The sequence below is a fragment of the Bubalus kerabau genome, chromosome 2 (assembly GCF_029407905.1).
Source record: "Bubalus kerabau isolate K-KA32 ecotype Philippines breed swamp buffalo chromosome 2, PCC_UOA_SB_1v2, whole genome shotgun sequence".
NCBI classification, from domain to species: domain Eukaryota; kingdom Metazoa; phylum Chordata; class Mammalia; order Artiodactyla; family Bovidae; genus Bubalus; species Bubalus kerabau.
The window spans coordinates 100,195,817-100,216,326 of NC_073625.1; the positions used below are offsets into that span (position 1 = coordinate 100,195,817).

At 39.0% G+C, this 20,510-nt stretch overlaps 1 protein-coding gene across 8 annotated transcripts in view; it reads right to left on the minus strand.

Moving 5' to 3' along the window:
• Nucleotides 1-20,510, minus strand: part of MORC1 (MORC family CW-type zinc finger 1) — a 170,433-nt gene that overhangs the window by 28,465 nt on the left and 121,458 nt on the right. For 7 of the 8 annotated variants that reach the window (XM_055568119.1, XM_055568117.1, XM_055568118.1 and 4 more), the window contains one exon: nucleotides 16,540-16,626. In XM_055568119.1, coding sequence (XP_055424094.1) covers nucleotides 16,540-16,626 — 87 coding nt within the window. Of the gene's footprint in view, nucleotides 1-13,954; nucleotides 15,147-16,539; nucleotides 16,627-20,510 lie in introns of those variants that run through there. The other variant, XM_055568125.1, reaches the window with a different exon arrangement.

A 20,510-nucleotide genomic window follows, 5' to 3' on the forward strand; every position in this document is an offset into this window, starting at 1 on the left:
CATGAGGCTCCCGACTACATCACCTGTGTGTGGCATGCAGCTGTCAGTCTTCTGGAGCTCACCCTTTGTGTGTGTATCCTTCACCTTTCCTGTCCCCTCTAAACTGCTAAGCCAATGTGGAACAGAGAGGCTATCAACCCTTCTTCTCTCCTCTCCCGGGAAACAAAGGCATGTATTTTACATGGTGTTTGGGAGACAGCGCTCTGTCGAAGCAGGTTAAACGGGCACACATGTAACCTAGCAACGAAACAGCAGTGAGGCTGTCCATCACCGTCATTTTCTATTCCACCCAAATCAAGAGAAAGCAAGCCTTGCAGGTAGGGGAAATAAATAAAACTGATTTTAAGCTACTTTAGTCTATTTCAAAATGTTTTTATTCTTACACTGTGAATAAATTCATGTGCCAGGAAGTAAATAAAATGCATATATCTTCAAAAGTTCATCTTGCAAAATGACTTTAAAATGGATATCTTATTTATTTCTGATGTAACAGAAAATTTAAAGTTATCTTCTGATGTGTTGACATGTAAGGAAGATCTACATACTTTAAGCGTCTCTCCTTTGAACTGAATCTTTTTTGACTAGTTTATAAGCAGCATGGGCTTACCTGGTGGCTCAGATGGTAAAGAATTTACCCACAATGTGGGAGACCTGGGTTCCATGTTCAGTCAGGAAGATCCCCTGGAGGAGGGCATGGGTACCCACTCCAGTATTCTTTCCTGGAGAATTCCATGGACAGAGGAGCCTGGCAGGCTACAGTCCATGGGGTTGCAACGAGTTGGACAGGACTGAGTGACTAACACTTTCACTTAAGCTTAGCACACACTATTTCCCATCACAGTTAACAGCAATCACAAGGGAAGCTCAGGACAGAAATGAACTACTTAGCGCCTTTAGGAAAAACCACTTTATAATAATCTATGATGATCCTGCTCAGATGTGTTCATTTTCTTTGGTAACCTCTCCTTATGATGGAAATCAGACAAGATAAAAGAATCCAAGCTTAACAAAAATGGCAGGACTCTTGGCCGGAACTCTTGGGGGGGTATTATTAACTCAGTCTCCTGAAATTACTTTTTTTTTTTTGGAATATTTTTTTTTTATTTTTTAAATTTTATTTTATTTTTAGACTTTACATAACTGTATTAGTTTTGCCAAATATCAAAATGAATCCGCCACAGGTATACATGTGTTCCCCATCCTGAACCCTCCTCCCTCCTCCCTCCCCATTCCATCCCTCTGGGTCGTCCCAGTGCACCAGCCCCACGCATCCAGTATCGTGCAACGAACCTGGACTGGCACTCATTTCATACATGATATTTTACATGTTTCAATGCCATTCTCCCAAATCTTCCCACCCTCTCCCTCTCTCAGAGTCCATAAGACTGTTCTATACATCAGTGTCTCTTTTGCTGTCTCATACACAGGGTTATTGTTACCATCTTTCTAAATTCCATATATGTGCATTAGTATACTGTATTGGTGTTTTTCTTTCTGGCTTACTTCACTCTGTATAATAGGCTCCAGTTTCATCCACCTCATTAGAACTGATTCAAATGTATTCTTTTTAATGGCTGAATAATACTCCATTGTGTATAGGTACCACAGCTTTCTTATCCATTCATCTGCTGATGGACATCTAGGTTGCTTCCATGTCCTGGCTATTATAAACAGTGCTGCGATGAACATTGGGGTACTCGTGTCTCTTTCCCTTCTGGTTTCCTCAGTGTGTATGCCCAGCAGTGGGATTGCTGGCAGGTCTGAAATTACTTTTGCATTTTATTATTTAGCTCTCTGCTTTGAGCTTGCTATGTGTAGGGCTGTTTCCATGAAGATCAGCTATGTACACTCACCCCCCTAGATGTTACTTAAACAAAGCTTTACCATCTCTATTGCAGGAGAGACTTCTTTTCTTTTCCTTTCTTATATTTCCTTTATTCTTTAGCATAGGAATGTTTAAAATATTTTGGATAAATAATTCACAGCCTACAGTATTTCTTTTTGAATGACACTGTATAAATATCTGAGTTCATAGGAAACTGTTTTTTGTTTGTTTACAATGTACTTGTAGTTTTGAAGGTCTGGATTTTTTCAAGACGAGACAAGAAAACACGTAGTTGTTTTTTCAATGACACTATTTGTATACTCTGATACTTGCGGAGCTCTTTCACATACATAATTTCATTATAGGAATATTCTCCAGTCTCTTAGGCTTAACTGTGTCTCATACTCTGCAGTCTGGGGATATCTCTTTCCTAAGATTTTACCTCTAGCCATGAAATAGATAACACTTCCCACACAGTAAATGAGATTACAGTTAAGTCTTAACGAGAGGTTTTAGATACCTTAATTAAAATTATGTTAACAATGAGTAGAGTGGGATTTGTCAGTTCTCCAAGGGATGCAAAGGATCAGTATAATACCACATGCTCAGTTTTGTGAAGTATCTATTTAAGAGGATAAATAAATCATAAAAAAGTTGGAAAGAGGAGAAAGAACACACTGTAGTCAACTGTGTAGCAATTTTCTCACTCAACTGTCCTTAAGGAAGCCTTAGAACTGTTGATATCACTTTGGTTTTTCTCTGTTTCTTTGCCCCTCCACACCCATCCCAAACATCTTATCAAGGACCCATGAAGGCTACCAGGCTAGTTTGTGCCCTCCTGCCAAGTTCCAAGACCCTTCCTGTTTTTACTCTCCCAGAGTTAATGCTATGTTCTAGGTACTTCCCTTTGGTTCATTAATGTATTCAATAAAATTGAGTTCCCTGTATGGCTCAGACACTGCTATGATGAAGACAACAAAGTCCGTCCTTTATGGAGCTTATTTTCCAGCGAGGCAGAAAGATACTAAATAAGTAAAATGACAGGTATGTAACTCTGCAAGTTCTGTGAAAAAAATAACACAGGTAAGAGGAGAATGAATCAAGTTACACAGCTCCTCTCTGGGCTCACTGTTCTCTTCCACACTCGCCTTTTCCAGGTCTTGGACTTGCTGTGGATTTGTTTATTTCCCCAATTTTTTTCTAGTCTCTCCTCAAACACCCTCCTTCAGCTTGGCCTTGCTTGCCCCCTCTATATCAAACTGCTCTCACTCCCACCATCCAACAATGACACTTCCTGCCCCTTCCTCTGCTCTATTTCTCACCTTAGCACTTACCATTGTCCACCATGAAACACAGTTTACTTATTTATCTTGTCTGTTGTCAGATCCCCCCCACTAGAATGGAAGGGACACGAAGACAGGGAGTAGTGCCTAATTTTTACCTGCTGTATCGCCAATATCTAGGTCAGTAACTGATACTCCATATATTCATAGAAAGAAAGTGAGTTAAAAGCAAGTCAAGAAAATCCATGTGTGTCGCTGAGGGTGGGGAGTCGTGGAGTCCAGGCATTATGAACAAGGGAAAAGGCTGTGAAGGAAAAATAAACTTAGAGAGTTGGAGGCCAAGGAAGATGAGGGTGACTAGAGTGAAGTGAGAGAAGGAATGAGTAGTAGGCAGTGAGGACAAAAAGGAGGTGAGGCCAGGTCATACAGGGCCTTGGAGGGCACTTCATTTCGTTCTAAATGTGAGCAGAAACCATCAGAGGGTTCACCTTCCATACTGTTGATGGGAATGTAAACCGGTGTAGCCACTATGGAGGCTCCTTTAAAAACTAAAAATAGAGTTGCCATATGATCCAGCAATGCCACTCCTGGGAACATATCCAGACACAACTCAAATTTAAAAAATTACATGAACCCCTATGTTCATGCAGCACTATTCACAGTAGCCAAGACATAGAGACAACCTAAATGTCCACTGAGAGATGAGTGGATTAAGAAGATGTGGTGGAACAGTATTCATCCATAAAGAAGAATGAAATAATGCCATTTGCAGCAATGTGGATGGACCTAGAGATTATCATACTAAGTGAAGTAAGTTAGAAAGAGAAAGCAAGTACACATATGACATCACTTACATGTGACATCTAAAATAACCACACAAATGAACATATGTATGAAACAACAGACTCACAGACATAGAGAACAGACTTGTTGGTCAAGGGGCAGGGGAGCCGGGGCAGGAAGGACTGAGAGTTGGGAATTAGCAGAGGCAAACTATGATATGCTGCTGCTGCTGCTGCTGCTGCTAAGTCGCTTCAGTCGTGTCCGACTCTGTGCGACCCCAGGGACGGCAGCCCACCAGGCTCCCCCGTCCCTGGGATTCTTCAGGCAAGAACACTGGAGTGGGTTGCCAATTCCTTCTCCAATGCATGAAAGTGAAAAGTGAAAGGGAAGTCGCTCAGTTGTGTCTGACTCTTCGCAACCCCATGGACTGTAGCCTACCAGGCTCCTCCAATCATGGGATTTTCCAGGCAAGAGTACTGGAGTGGGGTGCCACTGCCTTCTCCAAACTACGATATATAGGATGGATAAACAACAAGGTCCTACCATACAGCAGAGGGAACTACATTCAATATCCTGTGACAAACCACAATGGAAAAGAATATGACAGAGAATATATGTATGTATGTATGTGTAACTGAGTCACTCTGCCGTAAGAAGAAATTAACACACATTCTAAATCAACTATATTTCAATAAGTTTTTCTAAAAAGGAAGCCAGCAGAAGGTTCTATCAGTAAGTAGGAGAAAAGCATTATCTGACATTGTTTGGATGAGATACTCAGATTTTCACACTGTGGAGTCAAAAATAAGCAGTAGAATCATTTATAGAGCTATTATTGTGGTCTTGGTGAGAGACATTAGTGAATTGGCCAGGTGGGTAGCTATGGAGGTGACAGAACAGAGTATATATTTGAAGGTTGAGTCAGTAAGATTGGTAGATGGGTTGAGTACAGGCTGTGAAAGATGGAGAGAAATTCAAGTTTTGGCCTGAGCAGCTGCAAGTGATGGTGACATTTACTGATATGGGGAAGCATGCAGAAGTCCCTTGGAATTTTTATCCCTCTTGATTTAGATAACCTTCTGTGTCCCAACTCATCCTGGTAATTATTATTTTTCTATCTATACTCAATCCCTCAAATAAAACTTCAGGGGGTTAAATTATAATAAACTGTGGAAAATTGTGAAAGAGATGGGAATACCAGACCACCTGACCAGCCTCCTGAGAAATCTGTATGCAGGTCAGGAAGCAACAGTTAGAACTGGACATGGAACAACAGACTGGTTCCACATTGGGAAAGGAGTACGTCAAGGCTTATTTAACTTGTCACCCTGCTTATTTAACTTATATGCAGAGTACATCATGAGAAACACTGGGCTGGATGAAGCACAAGCTGGAATCAAGATTGCTGGGAGAAATATCAATAACCTCAGATATGCATATGGCACCACCCTTATGGCAGAAAGTGAAGAAGAACTAAAGAGCCTCTTGATGAAAGTGAAAAGAGGAGAATGAAAAAGCTGACTTAAAGCTGAACATTCAAAAAACTAAGATCATGGCATCCGGTCCCATTGCTTCATGGCAAATAGATGGGGAAACAGTGGAAAAAGTGGCTGACTTTATTTTTGGGGGCTCCAAAATCACTGCAGATGGTGATTGCAGCTATGAAATTTAAAAGACGCTTGCTCCTTGGAAGAAAGGTTATGACCAACCTAGACAGCATATTAAAAAGCAGAGACATTACTTTACCAACAAAGGTCCATCTAGTCAAGGCTATGGTTTTTCCAGTAGTCATGTATGGATGTGAGAGTTGGACTACAAAGAAAGCTGAGCGCTGAAGAATGGGTACTTTTGAACCGTGGTGTTGGGGAAGACTCTTGAGAGTCCCTTGGACTGCAAGGAGATCCAACCAGTCCATCCTAAAGGAGATCAGTCCTGAGTGTTCACTGGAAGGACTGATGTTGAAGCTGAAACTCCAATACTTTGGACACCTGATGCAAAGAGCTGACTCATTGGAAAAGACCCTGATGCTGGGAAAGATTGAGGGCAGGAGAAGGGGACGACAGAGGATGAGATGGTTGGATGGCATCACCGACTCAGTGGAGAAGAGTTTGAGTAGACTCCGGGAGTTGGTGATGGATAGGGAGGCCTGGTGTGCTGTGGTCCATGGGGTCATGAAGAGTTGGACACAACTGAGCGACTGAACTGACTGAACTGATACAAACAATGGCTTCACTGCATCACCCAGCCTAACTCCTCGTCTTTGCCCCAGTTATTTTCAATTGACTTAAGGACACTGACCCTGCTGAAATTTCAAATTCTCAGTGCCACCCTTGCCCACTTAGATTCCTCTGGTCAAGTCCTCTTTATAATGACATCATTGTTCCAGGTTTCCATCTCAAAACTGTCATCACTGTTAATGGTTTAATCTACCATACACCTTTCCAAGCTGTGCTATTTTTCCTTCAAAATGTTTAATATCCCTTGTCTTCTTGTACTAAAATCTCCAGGCAGCAGATTCCAATTTGGTTTTTTCATCCTTAGTTTCTCATCTTTGCAAAACTGTTTGACTATCACAACATTTTCATAACATAAAGAATTAATTCTTTTTTTTTTTAATTTTATTTTATTTTTAAACTTTACATAATTGTATTAGTTTTGCCAAATATCAAAATGAATCCGCCACAGGTATACATGTGCTTTAATTCTTTAGAGAAAATCTCCACTATTCAACTTTCCTTCTCAAAACTGGGTTCCAGGTCCTGACTACTTTCTCCTTCAGGTACAAACCCTGAACTGGTTTTCAAAGCTCTTTTCAATGTGATTCTAAGATATCTGGAAATATTTTCAGTCTTTCTTAATAATAATCATCCTCCGTAAGAACCAAAAAAGTTCTCTTCAGAATCCCCTGTGAGCATTAGGTAGCCTTCTGCCTCCATGTCTTGGCCCACACTGTCCTCTCTACCTGAAATACATTCTCTCCTCCTTTTCTTTAAGTCTCTCTCACATTTTAAGACAACTCCCACTCTTTCCAAAATGTCCTTTTTAATTTGCTCTAGCACATATTCTTTTCCCTAAAGAAGTATTATCAATAAATTACAAATAGTTTTAATTATTTTCATATCTATGGGACCCAGACAAGAGTGGAATCCTGTAGCAGCCTTGATTCTTATCAAGACACTTCAAAATAGAATTCAACACCTGAGTCCATCTCCCAAAATCAAATCCAATAACCCTGTATACGAGACAGCAAAAGAGACACTGATGTATAGAACAGTCTTTTGGACTCTGTGGGACAGGGAGAGGGTGGGATGATTTGGGAGAATGGCACTGAAATATGTATAATATCATATATGAAATGAGTTGCCAGTCCAGGTTCGATGCACGATACTGGATACTTGGGGCTGGTGCACTGGGACAACCCAGAGGGAAGGTATGGGGAGGGAGGAGGGAGGAGGGCTCAGGATGGGGAACACATGTATACCTGTGACAGATTCATTTTGATATATGGCAAAACCAATACAATATTTTAAAGTTAAATAAAATAAAATTAAAAAAAAAGCATTAATAAATATACAGGTTTTACTGAAAATTCTGCTGAGAAAAGGAGGAAACATTTAAACAAGGCAAAAATCAGCTTAAAATCACCATGAAAACACTCTAGTTTACTTCTTCAATTGCTAGCTGCCTCATCTCTCTCTACACACCTTCTCCTCCAGACTCTCCAGTTCCGCAGCACCAGTGTTTTTCTGCTTGTGGGATTACCTCCTTTTCCCTCCCTCCCACCGCTTCCCACATACACAGAGTCTCTCTCCAGCTCTGGCTTCTTTTCCACATAGCATTGTCACTCTCTCAATTTGCATTCTTCACTCCCACCTCCTGGGTCCCCAGAAGGCAACTGCCTTCTTTGGAATTATAAAAGGTGGTTTTTTAAAAATGTTTTTCATAATCTAAAGAATTATTTTCATTCTGTTACAAATCATCCCGTTAATTCTCATAATAACCCTAAGAGTAGGTAATATCATTATTCCCCTTTTATAGGTAAAAAAACAGAAGACCATGAGTTGATAGAGCTGACACGTGGCATGCAGGGCTGAATGTGAACCTGGATCAATCTGTCAGAATTCATAGTCCATCTCTTTTCCATAAAACAATGCTAACTCGTGGTTTTGTAAAATTGTCTTCCAATTTTTCTGCTTCTTTAGGGTAGAGATAATGGTTTTTGTGTGTGTGTGTGTGTCCTTCCAAATCCCTAATGGAGATTCAATAAATGTGTCTTAAATTGGTGTATGGTTGCTGACAGTTCACAAACTGGCATTTGAATATTTAGATTCATTATAATTCACCCATGAGACTTTCCTCTAGGTCAAGGGCTGTATCACATATTGTCTTTGTGTCTGTCAATCTGTTGGTGAGTTGATGAATGATGCTGCAGAGGGTGAGTATAGACAATTTTTCTTCCAAAGCCCTTGGGGCAGCTCTGGTTTTTATCTTATAAAGGGGCTGCTATATCTGAAATTTCTACCATCAGCAACAATCACAGGACAATACAGGCTCCTACAGAGGCAATGGTAACATCATCAATCAGGAAAACTGACTAAGAAATGGCCTGCTTTTGAAAGTAACACATCTTCAGTCATCTGAAATCATATGGCAATATCAATGCAGTTTCCTACTAAATTTTTTTCTGTTATAAGTCAGAAAAATTTATATATTTAATTTTTATATTTGAAGGGTGAATGAGGCTGATTTAGGGACTAGCTATGCAGGTTGTTTACTTTTTTAAATCTTTTTTTGGGTTACTGAGTCATCTTTTCATTTTCACTGTCATACAATACTGATGCTAAAACTTATTGTGGCCTTTTGTTTGTTTTTGGATTTGGGTTGCTTCTTGGGGGTACTACCATAGAGCATAAACCTAGACATGGGGAACTCATCAGCTCTTCCAGACCTTCCTCAGCTTGTGTTCCCCCACAGAGGCCCTGTCAATGACCCCAGGGATTCAGAGTTAGTTGATGCCTTTCCTGGACTGGCATTAGCATCTTTTGAAAGATGCCATAAAGAGCTAATTAGGTGCAACTGGTAAAGGATTTAATTTATGCTGAGACTGGAAGATGGTTCCACCCACTCATTCCTTTACTCATCAATCTTTCTTCAGCCCCAGAAAGTGCCACACTCTGAACTAAACGCTGGAGGTTACATCCTTCAGAGTAAACCCTGGAGACACCATAGCCAAATTCTTAAAATACATCTGTCAGTGGTGATCTGGCCACTGAGTTTTTTAAATGTCTGTGGTTTTGAAAAATGAAAGGAATCTATCTGTCAGTCTGTTCTAACCTAAGGCCAGGTACTAGGCAAAAAAGACCTAAATGACCACAGAGGACAAAAGGGCTAAGGCCAAGAAGGTAGTATGGTTCATGGTTATTAAACAGGCAGGTCCAACCTGACTTAAAAACAACCATACCATAGATATTCTTTCATTACCTTAGCAAATGATATTCAGAGCAGTAACTGAAAGAAAGATTATTATAAAATATGGAAAAACAACAAATACTGGTATAGGAAAAGTAAATGCTGTTTCATGGTAGTCAGAAAATTTGCATAATGTCAACTTGGAGTACATGTTGTGCCAAGATGAACAAGAGCATGTGTGTAACAAAAAGTACTTTCATCACCCTGACTTGAGTCTCAGAAAATTATTCTTGCTGAACTTTTACTGTTGGCATTGGTAATTTTATTCCCCTCAGGTTCCTGCATTGTGAAGCATTCTTCTAATTGATCATTTGCTTGCCTGACCATCTGTTGTGGTTTGGCAACCTAATTTTCCCCATCACCTTTCGGAATAGTTCCCCTAGAATGTCTATTCCATAGAGTCACTTCTTATATCTCAACTGGTGACTTAACTTGAGACTGCTTACCTCTTTGACAAGATGCTTGAGAATCTAGTCCTACTGCTTCCTTTTTATTTTTATTGCTTCTGTTAAGCATGGTACAATGACAGTTGATCAGATCACATTACTTTGAGGGGCACTGGGGTCCTATGTAGCTCATATGCCAAATTTTTGCCTGGAGTAAAGCTGAACTGCCAATTTATCACAGAACAGTGCACAAGGAGCTTTTAATTGAACTCAGACAAACCCTTAATTACAACAGTACCACGGGGCATTGCTCCAGTAAAGCAGAACTGCCTAGCAAGCTTCACTCAGACTTGGATTCCTCAGACATCTGTGAGAGATGCTGCAAAAGAATTTCTACTTCCTCCCCTTCTGGAGTTACCTGGGACACGTTTGAACTTAACACTTGGGTGTGTAAATGTCTGAGACAGAAATGGTTCAGAATAGCCAGTATTCATTAAAAGGGAGGGCAGGGAGTGTGTCTTGAGCATGGAAGGTGGAAAATAATATTTTCTGGAGGCCAAGGGTCAGGAGACACCAGCTCATGGGAGGGGTTGACAGTACAGTTATGATCACAACTAAATTATTAGACTTACAATCTTAGGAGAGGAGAAAACTCTCCTTTCTAGGAATCAATCCTGAGACGATTATCCTGGTGATAACTATGGAGATTCTAGGTTGACTGGAAAGAAAAGTGTCAGATCTTGCACACAAAAGGTCAAGTTTGGGGTGGATAAGGTAAGAAATGGGTTAAAGGGAAGTTAGCTTAATCTGGGCAATGAATGGATGATGGCTGGATTTAAAAAAAAAAATGAATTCAAGACTCTTGGCTGGAGAATGAAACTTTGTAAACCTATCTAAGCCAAAATAGGCTGAATGTGAATCGATGCAGTATTTATCTTGCCTTCAAATCCTGACCCCTGAGTAAGGAGTATTTGTGCACTCCAACCAATCTGTGTGGAATGGCCTGGCTGAACTGATGTGGGGTCAGCACATGGACATGAAGGACAAAGGGAGAAGTCCTAACGAGGAGGGGTTAAGGAAGTGGGAGCTAGGGTTGAAGGTGACCACTTCCTGAGAGTATGATCCTCAACAAGTTTATTTTCCTCATCTGTAAAAACGGGGATGAAAAGAGAACATACCCCTTCAATTATTAAAACGATTAGATGAGATGATACATGTGAAGTATTGTAGCTGAATTTCATCATGATCACACAGAAAAAGGAAAGGGTAACTCCACGAAAACACACGTAATGCATACACACACAGAGTAGAATTTCAGAAAAAAAATACAGTTTTGCGGGAGCTGAGATTAAAAAAAAACTGGATTGCACTAGTTACCTTGAAATGCGGGAGGGAACCATGGCAGTGCTAACAAGATTGTACAAAATAATGAAAGAAGTCTGCTGCAGCGCAGACTGCTGATCCCACAACTAACATCTCTGAAGTTCCAACTGAATGGCTATGTAGGGCATTCTGAAGAGGGTTAAGATGTCCTTAAAAAAAAAAAAAAAAAAAAACCTCCTCATTATTTTCATGACAGTTTTTAATCTCTAAAATATGCCTGGAGTTTTAACTGAATCCCAGTTGGATATTTCTGCAGCTCCAAATGACATGCAAGCAAGGTCTTACCAAGAACACTCTTACTGCATGGATTTTGAAAATGAATGGCCCACGGTGGCTGAAAGGCCAAGCATAAATTAGTATCAAAAAGGAAAATGTGAAGAGAAAGAAGGGAAACTGCCACAGAAGTGACACCTGCAAACTATGTGATCAGAAGGAACTGGAGATAAGGAAAATGAAGTCCAACTCCCCATGAAGGATTAGGGAGCGTGTGAAATGTGATACACATGAGATGCAAACATTAAAAGTGACTCAAAAATAAGGATTACCTCACCGAGAAAGAGTATTTAAAAAAAAATAGCCTCCAGAGACTGTAGGCCTTGGAGAAAAGAAATATAAAAAGCATTCAATCAAGGACTAAGGGGAATAGGAGGAGGAAGAAGTTAGGAAACAGATCAAACTGCTGTAACCTTGAGCCCAGCAAATGAGGTGACTTTGGAGATTATGACAATATAACTGAAATAATCAGCAATGCTTGGATTCAATATAAATCTGAAAAACAATCAATTCTTTTATCATTTCACTTGAAATTGCACAACTGTTGGTACAAGAGCCAGAGTAACATGTGTCTGAAACTTGGAAGAGAGGAAAATGAAGTACCCTAAAATGAAAAAAAAAAAAAAATTCTTTCCAAAGGCAGACTGACAGACATTAACAACACACAAAAGAAAGAATGTGCTGATCAGAATAAAGATGTTCACAGTATTATTTATAATAGCCAAGATACTGAGGCAACCTAAGTGTCCAATGACAGATAAACAGATAAAGAAGATGTGGTATACGTACAGTGGAATATTACTCAGCCATAAGGTAGAATGAAATCTTGCTATTTGTGACAACATGGATGTACGTGAAGATCATTATGCTTAGTGAAATAAGTCAGATAAAGACAAACACTGTATACCTTCATTTATATGTAAGCATATACATGCATTCATGCTTAGGGAGCATGTGAAATGTGATACACATGATATGCAAACATCAAAAGTGACTCAAAAATAAGGATTATCCCACTAAGAAAGAATATTTTTTTAAATAGCCTCCAGAGACTGTAGACCTTGGATAAAAGAAATATTAAAAGCATTCAATCAAGGATTAAGGGGAGTAGGAGGAGAAAGAAGTTAGGAAAACAGATCCAACTGCTGTAACCTTGAGCAGGTCATTCATTTGAACAAATATAACAAAACAGAAACAGATTCACAGATACAAGAACAAACCAGTGATTGCCAGAGGGAAGTAGGTGGGAGGAGTGGTGAAATAGGTGAAGGAGATTAAGAGATACAAATTACCAGTTATAAAGTCAATAAGTTACAAAACATAATGTATAGCACAAGGGATGCATTCCATGTTTTATAGTATCTTTGTACTCTACAAGATCTATGAAACTAGTGAATGGTTAAGTTATATACCTCAAACCAATGTCATGTTGTAAGTCAATACATATTTCAGTAAATAGTAAAAAAGAGTGGATATAAAGCCTACTGTTGGGTACTGAAAAAAAAAAAAAAAGAGAAGAGAGATGTTCTCCATGTAATGTGAACAAAAACACACACACACACACACTGGAAGAGCACAGGATGAGGGTGCTGGGCCAGTGCCCTTCCAGTGTTACAGTTACAACTGGTAACGTCATGCCAGTCATCCTGTGCAGGGCAGTGGACACAGCAGGCTGTCTTAGCTGGAAACCCTTTAAATATTCAGGCACATAGCTCACCAGCACTGTCAAACTGTACTGGCCAACCCATGCAGACTGGCATAAAGGGAGAAAACACACGGTGAAGGTCAGAATGTGTCTTCCAATTGGACTGAGGCTGGGTTTATCTCTCAAAAGACTAAATGGCTGCTATGATATTGTCCAACAGTCTCATGAGTTTGGATAATGTGAAATCATTTCTGTGAGATAAGACTTTCTTTGAGCTTAAGACATATTTTAGAGCCTATGACACCTGATGCTTTCAAACTGTGGTGCTGCAGAATCCCATGGACAGCAAGGATATCAAAACAGTTAATCCTAAAGGAAATCAACTCTGAATGGTCATTAGAAGGACTGATGCTGAAGCTCCAATACTGTGGCCACTTGATGCAAAGAACTGACTCACTGGAAAAGACCCTGATGCTGGGAAAGATGGAAGACAGGAGGAGAAAGGGACGACAGAGGATGAGATGGGTGGTGGCATCACTGACTCAATGGACATGAGTTTGAGCAAAGTCCAGGAGATGGTGGAGGACAGGGAAGCCTGGTGTGCTGCAGTCTATGGAATCACAAAGAGAAGGATACAACTTAGTGAGTGAACAACAGCATGACATCTGAAAATAAGACCCTGGGCTGCAGTAAATTCCCCAAAATAATAAAAACCACCTAACCGTGGCAAGTGGCGGGTAGCCAACCACTCTTCCTTAAGTGATAATCCAACTCACCTTGTGTGCCCTCTTTAAATTTGACAGGTGCAGGGTCAGAATTAAAGCACACACACACACACACACACACACACACACACACACACAAGCACCACAGTTAGAAGATAACTGGGGAGGAGCCCAGGGGTTAAGAACAATCTTTTTTAATTTCCACGTTTAAGAAAGTACAGGCAGACAAACATGCAGAAGCAATTATTTCCTACTTGAATTGCTGCAACCACAGCCGAACAGAAAAATTAATGGGCATCTCTGGATAATGTATAGTGTTTATCCAGATTAATTAGATACCATGAATTTGAAAACGGACTTCCTGCTAGGATCACAGGGACACAAATTAATCATACCACACACATTCATGCAAGTAACATAAGAACTTGAGAAATATTACATGAAAAGACAACAACAATTTTAACATAAATGTCATACTTAATTTGTGAAAAAGCACTTGCTAAAAGCTGCATGCAGAGGACAGAGAAGTGACAAAGCAATGGCTACATGAAAAACACACAAAGACTTTGAAGATTCTGCAAAGCAGGTGGGGACAACTAATATGCAAAGGTACAGTTCTATCACATTTGGCTTCAAAGAGGTAGAGAGGCTGAGTTATTCACAACACTAATTATATAGTCCTCTCTTCTTTTCTGCCCTCTGATTAAATGTTGACCCTTTTACTTTTGAAAATATGTTGGTGCTCACTTCCTCCACATCCTATATTTAGTTGTTCCTTACTGTCAATGTGAAGGGTTTTTTTTTTCTTTCCCATTCACAAATCACTTCTAGAGCTTTTCAACATCCTTTCAGATTCCTTCTTAAAACAATTATAATTATGGAGGAAATGATATGATGTTTGGGAATAAAGCCGGGGAGGGGGAGGATACAGATGAAACAAGATCAATCACGAATTGATAACTGTTGGAACTAGGAAATGGGCACACAGGGGTTGACTGTGCTGTTTGAAATGTTCCGTCTTGGAACCTTTTTAAAATAAACCTCCATTATTGTTATGTCATGTACCTTGTGCGGAGAAGGCAATGGCAAACCACTCCAGTACTCTTGCCTGGAGAATCCCATGGATGGAGGAGCCTGGTAGGCTGCAGTCCATGGGGTCGCTAAGAGTCGGACACAACTGAGCGACTTCACTTTCACTTTTCACTTTCACACAATGGAGAAGGCAATGGCAACCCACTCCGATGTTCTTGCCTGGAGAGTCCCAGGGATGGCAGAGCCTAGTGGGCTGCCGTCTGTGGGGTCACACAGAGTCGGACACGACTGAAGCAACTTAGCAGTAGCAGCAGCAGCATGTACCTTGTGAATGTTTTTCTGCTGAAGGGCACATAAATTAGGCTAAAATCAGAAGACATTGTTCTTCTCATTGACTCATTTGTAATTAAAACTTAATCCATAATCCTAAATTGCATTTTTAGATAACTTACCTAAAGACACAAAAAATGAGGCAGGCACTTGTCTAAATACTCTCACTTATATTATCATGTCAAAAATTATCATCTAGGCAAAAATATTCTTATATAGATTAAAGTTTAGTTATAAGCTTCTTGGAAATCAAGGTACAAAGAGAACTACAGTGAGTAATAAAATTCATATTCTGATAAAAAAAAGTATCAAATAGATTTTTTTCATGATATTAAATTCTAATATTCAAATGAACCTTTTTATTATTAATATAACACAAGGGGTGCCCTATAACATAACAAAGTCTTCAACATGGCTTCATAGATAAAGTATTTCTCATAATCTTTGAGTCAATTCTTCCCACACATGCATGATTAGTTGCTCAATCATGTAGGACTCTGACCCCATGGACTGTAGCCTGCCAGGCTCCTCTATCCATGGGACTATGCCAGTAAGAATACTAGAGTGAGTGGCCATTTCCTCCTCCAGAGGATCATCCTGACTCAGGGATCAAACCTGCATCTCCCTGCACTGGCAGGCAGATTCTTTACCACTGAGCCACCTGGGAAGCCCTCTTCCTACAAACCAAGGACTTTTACACTAGGTTCAGTGAGGAAAACGACCTCTGCTAGGGTCTATGGTAGAATAGTACAAATATGCAGGTCTTTGATATTGACTACCAAGTTAGAATCAGGGACACACAATCTATAGAGAAGCACATGGGAAGCGTGTCCAGATTTCTTGAAGAGACTTACTTCTCTTTGAAGGGTTTTTGGCAGTGTCCTAATTTAAGTCAGTTTAGAATTATACTTTCTAGTAAGAATCCACACTATGAATTACAGAAAGGTTCATATGCTTTGGATTTGGGCATGTAGGTAGGTTTTGAAATGAACTTCAAGTTTATGTATATATACACACACACACACATACAGTTTATATATATATATATATATATAATGTTGTACACATATATACATTAACACAATAGAATGGGTTCACAAAGAGTTGGACACAACTGGGCAACTGAACAACAATATTAAAGCTTTCTCACCCTGACAACCAAAATGAAAAACACTACAAGATTAGTGGTCAGGAGGCATAAATCTCAGCTGTATTTTCACTAATTTGTGTAGTTTTGGGCAAGTAACAAACTTTTCTGAGTCCTGTTTCTTCACCTAAAAGCAATTATTCAATTAAATGTTTCAGTTACTTTGGGCACTAATGTGAAATACCTCTTGGGTTCCTCTAATCTTTACAAATGTGAATACATTTCAAGGTATCATTTAGTCAGCAAAGTTTGTCTCACCGGGATTATATCTGAATTGCTGTTGCTGGTTTCAACTTCAATTGAAGCAAGGTTTTGACTCCTCTTTCTCTTCATTTCCCAAGAGGCCTATAGCAAGGTATTAAGAAAAAATATACAAGGATTAGTAGCAATCAATTGTACATATTAAACCACTGTCACTCTTTCCTTCCTTCAGCTTCTATTAAGTGCTGGCTTCTGTAGGATAAACAGAGGGCATTCAACAAAATAACATCATAATGCAAGTTAAGTATGAAACGAATGGTGTAGATTATGGCACTCAACAGTGAATCAAAGGCCTTATAGTATTTTGCAAAGAATCTGCATGAATTACTGTCTAAATACTGAATATATAACATTTCATATGGATATATATATATATGTATATATACATTGTTCTTAAAATTTATGTGGATGTTGCTGGGAGGAATAAGATATATATTCATTAAAAAATATCTATGATGGCTTTCTTTTACTATGTCATTCTTAATCAGTAGATGTTGAATATGCCTAGTATGTGAGATATCTGCAGTCATTTAAAAATTTTTTGACAGTTTCAATGTACATTTTATAAAATATTGTCTATATTCCCAATGTTGTACAATATAGCCTTGTAGCTTATTTTATATATAGTAGCTTGTATCTCTTAATTCCCTACACTTACATTGCCCCCTTCCCTTTCCTCACTGATAATGACTAGCTTGTTCTTTATATCTATATATCTGCTTCTTTATCCTTATATTCACTAGTTTGTTGTATTTTTTGATTCCATATATAAGTGATATCATATAGTGTTTGCTGCAAATGGCAAATTTTCATTCTTTTTATGGCTGAGCAATACTCTATTGTATATACACGCCTTTTCTTTAGCCATTCATCTGTTGATGGACACTAAGGTTGCTTCCATATCTTGGCAATCATAAATAATGCTGCTGTGAACTGCTATGAACACTGGGGTGCTTGTATCTTTTTAAACTAGAGTTTGGGTTTTTTTAATATATACCAAGAGTGGAACTGTTGGATCATGGGATAGTTCTTTTGTTTTTTCAGTGTCTACAATCAATTTCATTTTAATATAATCTAAACACATACCATTTAGAAAATACCAAGAAAAATTTCTGTACAAAAGTTGATACTATTGCGTTTGGACAAAGCTGGCAAGTTCCTGCTATGAGCATAGCCCAGAAGACGCCACCGAGGAAACCTAATATATTGGAGTAGATGTTATGCTGTTTGGTCCACAGTTTGATAGCTCTCAAGGTTAACCTCAAGTTGTCAATGTTTGGTACTAGATGTAAAATTTCACTGATTACCCTGAAATCAGTAAGATTTCTTAGACATATCTAAAATTTTAAGCAGACTTTCATCTAGAAGTCCAAGTCTTCTAGAATAGTCTTTAGTGCTAACCTTGCAAACCAAATATCAATCTCTATCCCATCAAAACACTATTTTTTGAGAACCCTGCATAGTGTTTTCCACAGTGACTGCACCAATTTACATTCCCACCAATAGTGTATGAGGATTCTCTTCTCACCAACATTTATTTGTGTTCTTTTTAATGACAGCCATTCTGACAGACATAAGGTGATATCTCAAAGGTTTTGATTTGTGTTTCCCTGATGAGTAGTGATGTTGAGCATCCTCTCATGTGTCTTTTTGGCCTTCTGTATGTCTTCTTTGGAGAAATGCATATTTAGATCTTCTGCCCATTTTTTTACTAGGTTGTTATATATATACACACACACACACACACAGCTGTATATATATAGCTGTATTAAGTTGTTTGTATATTTTGGAGCTTAATCCCTTGTGGTTACATCATTTGCAAATATTTTATCCCATTCTGTAAGTTGTCTTTTCATTTGGTTTGTGGCTCCCTTTGCTATGGAAAAGCTTTTAAGTTTAATTAGGTTCCATTTGTTTGTTTTTGCTTTTGTTTTCCATTACTCTAGGGGACAGATCCAAAAAAAAATCTTGCTGCGATTTATGTCAAAGAGAGTTCTGCCTATGTTTTCCTCTAGGAGTTGTATAGTATCCAGTCTTACATTTAGGTCTTTAATCCCTTTTGAGTTTATTTTATCATCAATTACAAGGAAAAAACTGAAAAAAAAAAAAAAACAACAAAAAACCACATGGAGGCTAAACAATACGCTACTAAACAACTAGTGGATCACTGAAGAGATAAAAAACACCTAAAAATAAATGAAAACAAAAACAAATTTTTCCAAAACAGAATATGCAGTTCTAAGAGGGAAGTTTATAGTGATACAAGCTTATCCCAAGAAACAAGAAAAATCTCAAACAACCTAAAAATTCTTCCCAAGAGTTGACGTACAACATGTCTTCATTTCTTCCCCTTCCACTTGCTAATCAATCCATTGTAACCTGGTTTCTATTCTCTCCAATTCAATAACAATGAAATTCCTCCTGTGATCATTCCTATTACCACTAAGTCATTAAGTTAGTCAACTTTTTTGGCCTTTGGCCTGGTTGAGTTGACCTCTCAACGGAATTTAGCCTCTCCGATCATCTACACCCCATATCTCAGCAAATGGGTCAGTGTTCTCTCCTCAAGCCAAATACACAGGAACAAATACGTCCACTTCTCTCCCCTCCACATGACCACCTCAGCCACACCACCGTTATTTCCCCCCAAGGCCACTGCAATAACCTTTTAACTGTTCTGCCCACATTCATTCTGTTTGCTGAGAATCCATTTTTCATACTAACCCAAAGCAATCTTTTCTAAAGGAAATTTTGATCATACCACTTCCCTGTTTAAAATCCTTCAGTGTTTTTCTGTTGCTCTCAGGATAAATACAAAATCCCTTATCAAAGTATCAGCTTGCATGGTTCTGATGACTCCCTGCCCATCTCACACCACAGCCCCCTTTCCCTCACTGCCCCACCACAGCTTAGCTGTCTTCTTAGTGTCATTGAAGTGTCAGTCACTCAGTCATGTCCCACTCTTTGCAACCCCATGGTCTGTAGCCTGCCAGGCTCCTCTGTCCATGGAATTCTCCAGGTAAGAATACTGGAGTGGGTTGCCATTCCCTTCTCCAGGGAGCTGTCTTCTTAAGGTACTTTGTATTCCATGTTCCCTCATTAGCAAATAATGTTTGCACTGATTGGAAATGATCTTCCTCTCCTTTTAGCCACTTAATTGGAATTCAATCCTAAAAGTTATGTCATCACCTTTTCAAGGAAGACTTCCCTGTCCTCCCAGGGTCAAATCTCCTATTAAAAGGACTCACACTACTATGTCATAAAAACTGCCTCAGCATCAGTTCCCATTTATCTGTATAATCATTGGATTGTCTGTCTCTATCCCTAGATTATAAGTTCAGCAGGGACTTGGGACCATAGGTGGTTTTTGCTCACAGCTAAATCCCCTGTAGCTGGCTAACATACTGAATGGCACATAACAGATGATTTTACACATATATACATATATATATTCACATATACCTATGTGAATCTCCATATTTACGTTCTAAAATGTGCTGTTCTAACACAACTTTGGATGTTGTCTTTGGAGCATGTAACCTCCCCATAAAATAAGTCTACAAAGCCCAAATCTTGAAATTCCACAGTTAATGAAATAAGGAGTTAAAGGAGATATAATTATAAAGTGATAGCAACTGCTTTTTATATTATAAGCATGCAAAAGTTGAGTATCTGCTGAATAGATGAATTCCTACACTCAATGCATAATTCAAACTAAAATTCTGAAGAAGGTAGACAGATTCAGTTTGGCCTCTACAGTCTCAAGAAAAGACTTAGGGCCAAAACTTCAAAATTATAGGGATCCGTATTTCAAATAATCTAAGAGAATGAGCTACCCAAAAATGAAGTAAGAAAAGGCTGCCTTTAGGAGGTAATAAGCCTATATCACTAAAGATTTTCAAGAATCCAATACCATTTTCCAAAGATATTACAAAGGAATGTGTGAGATATTTCTGTAATGTAACTAT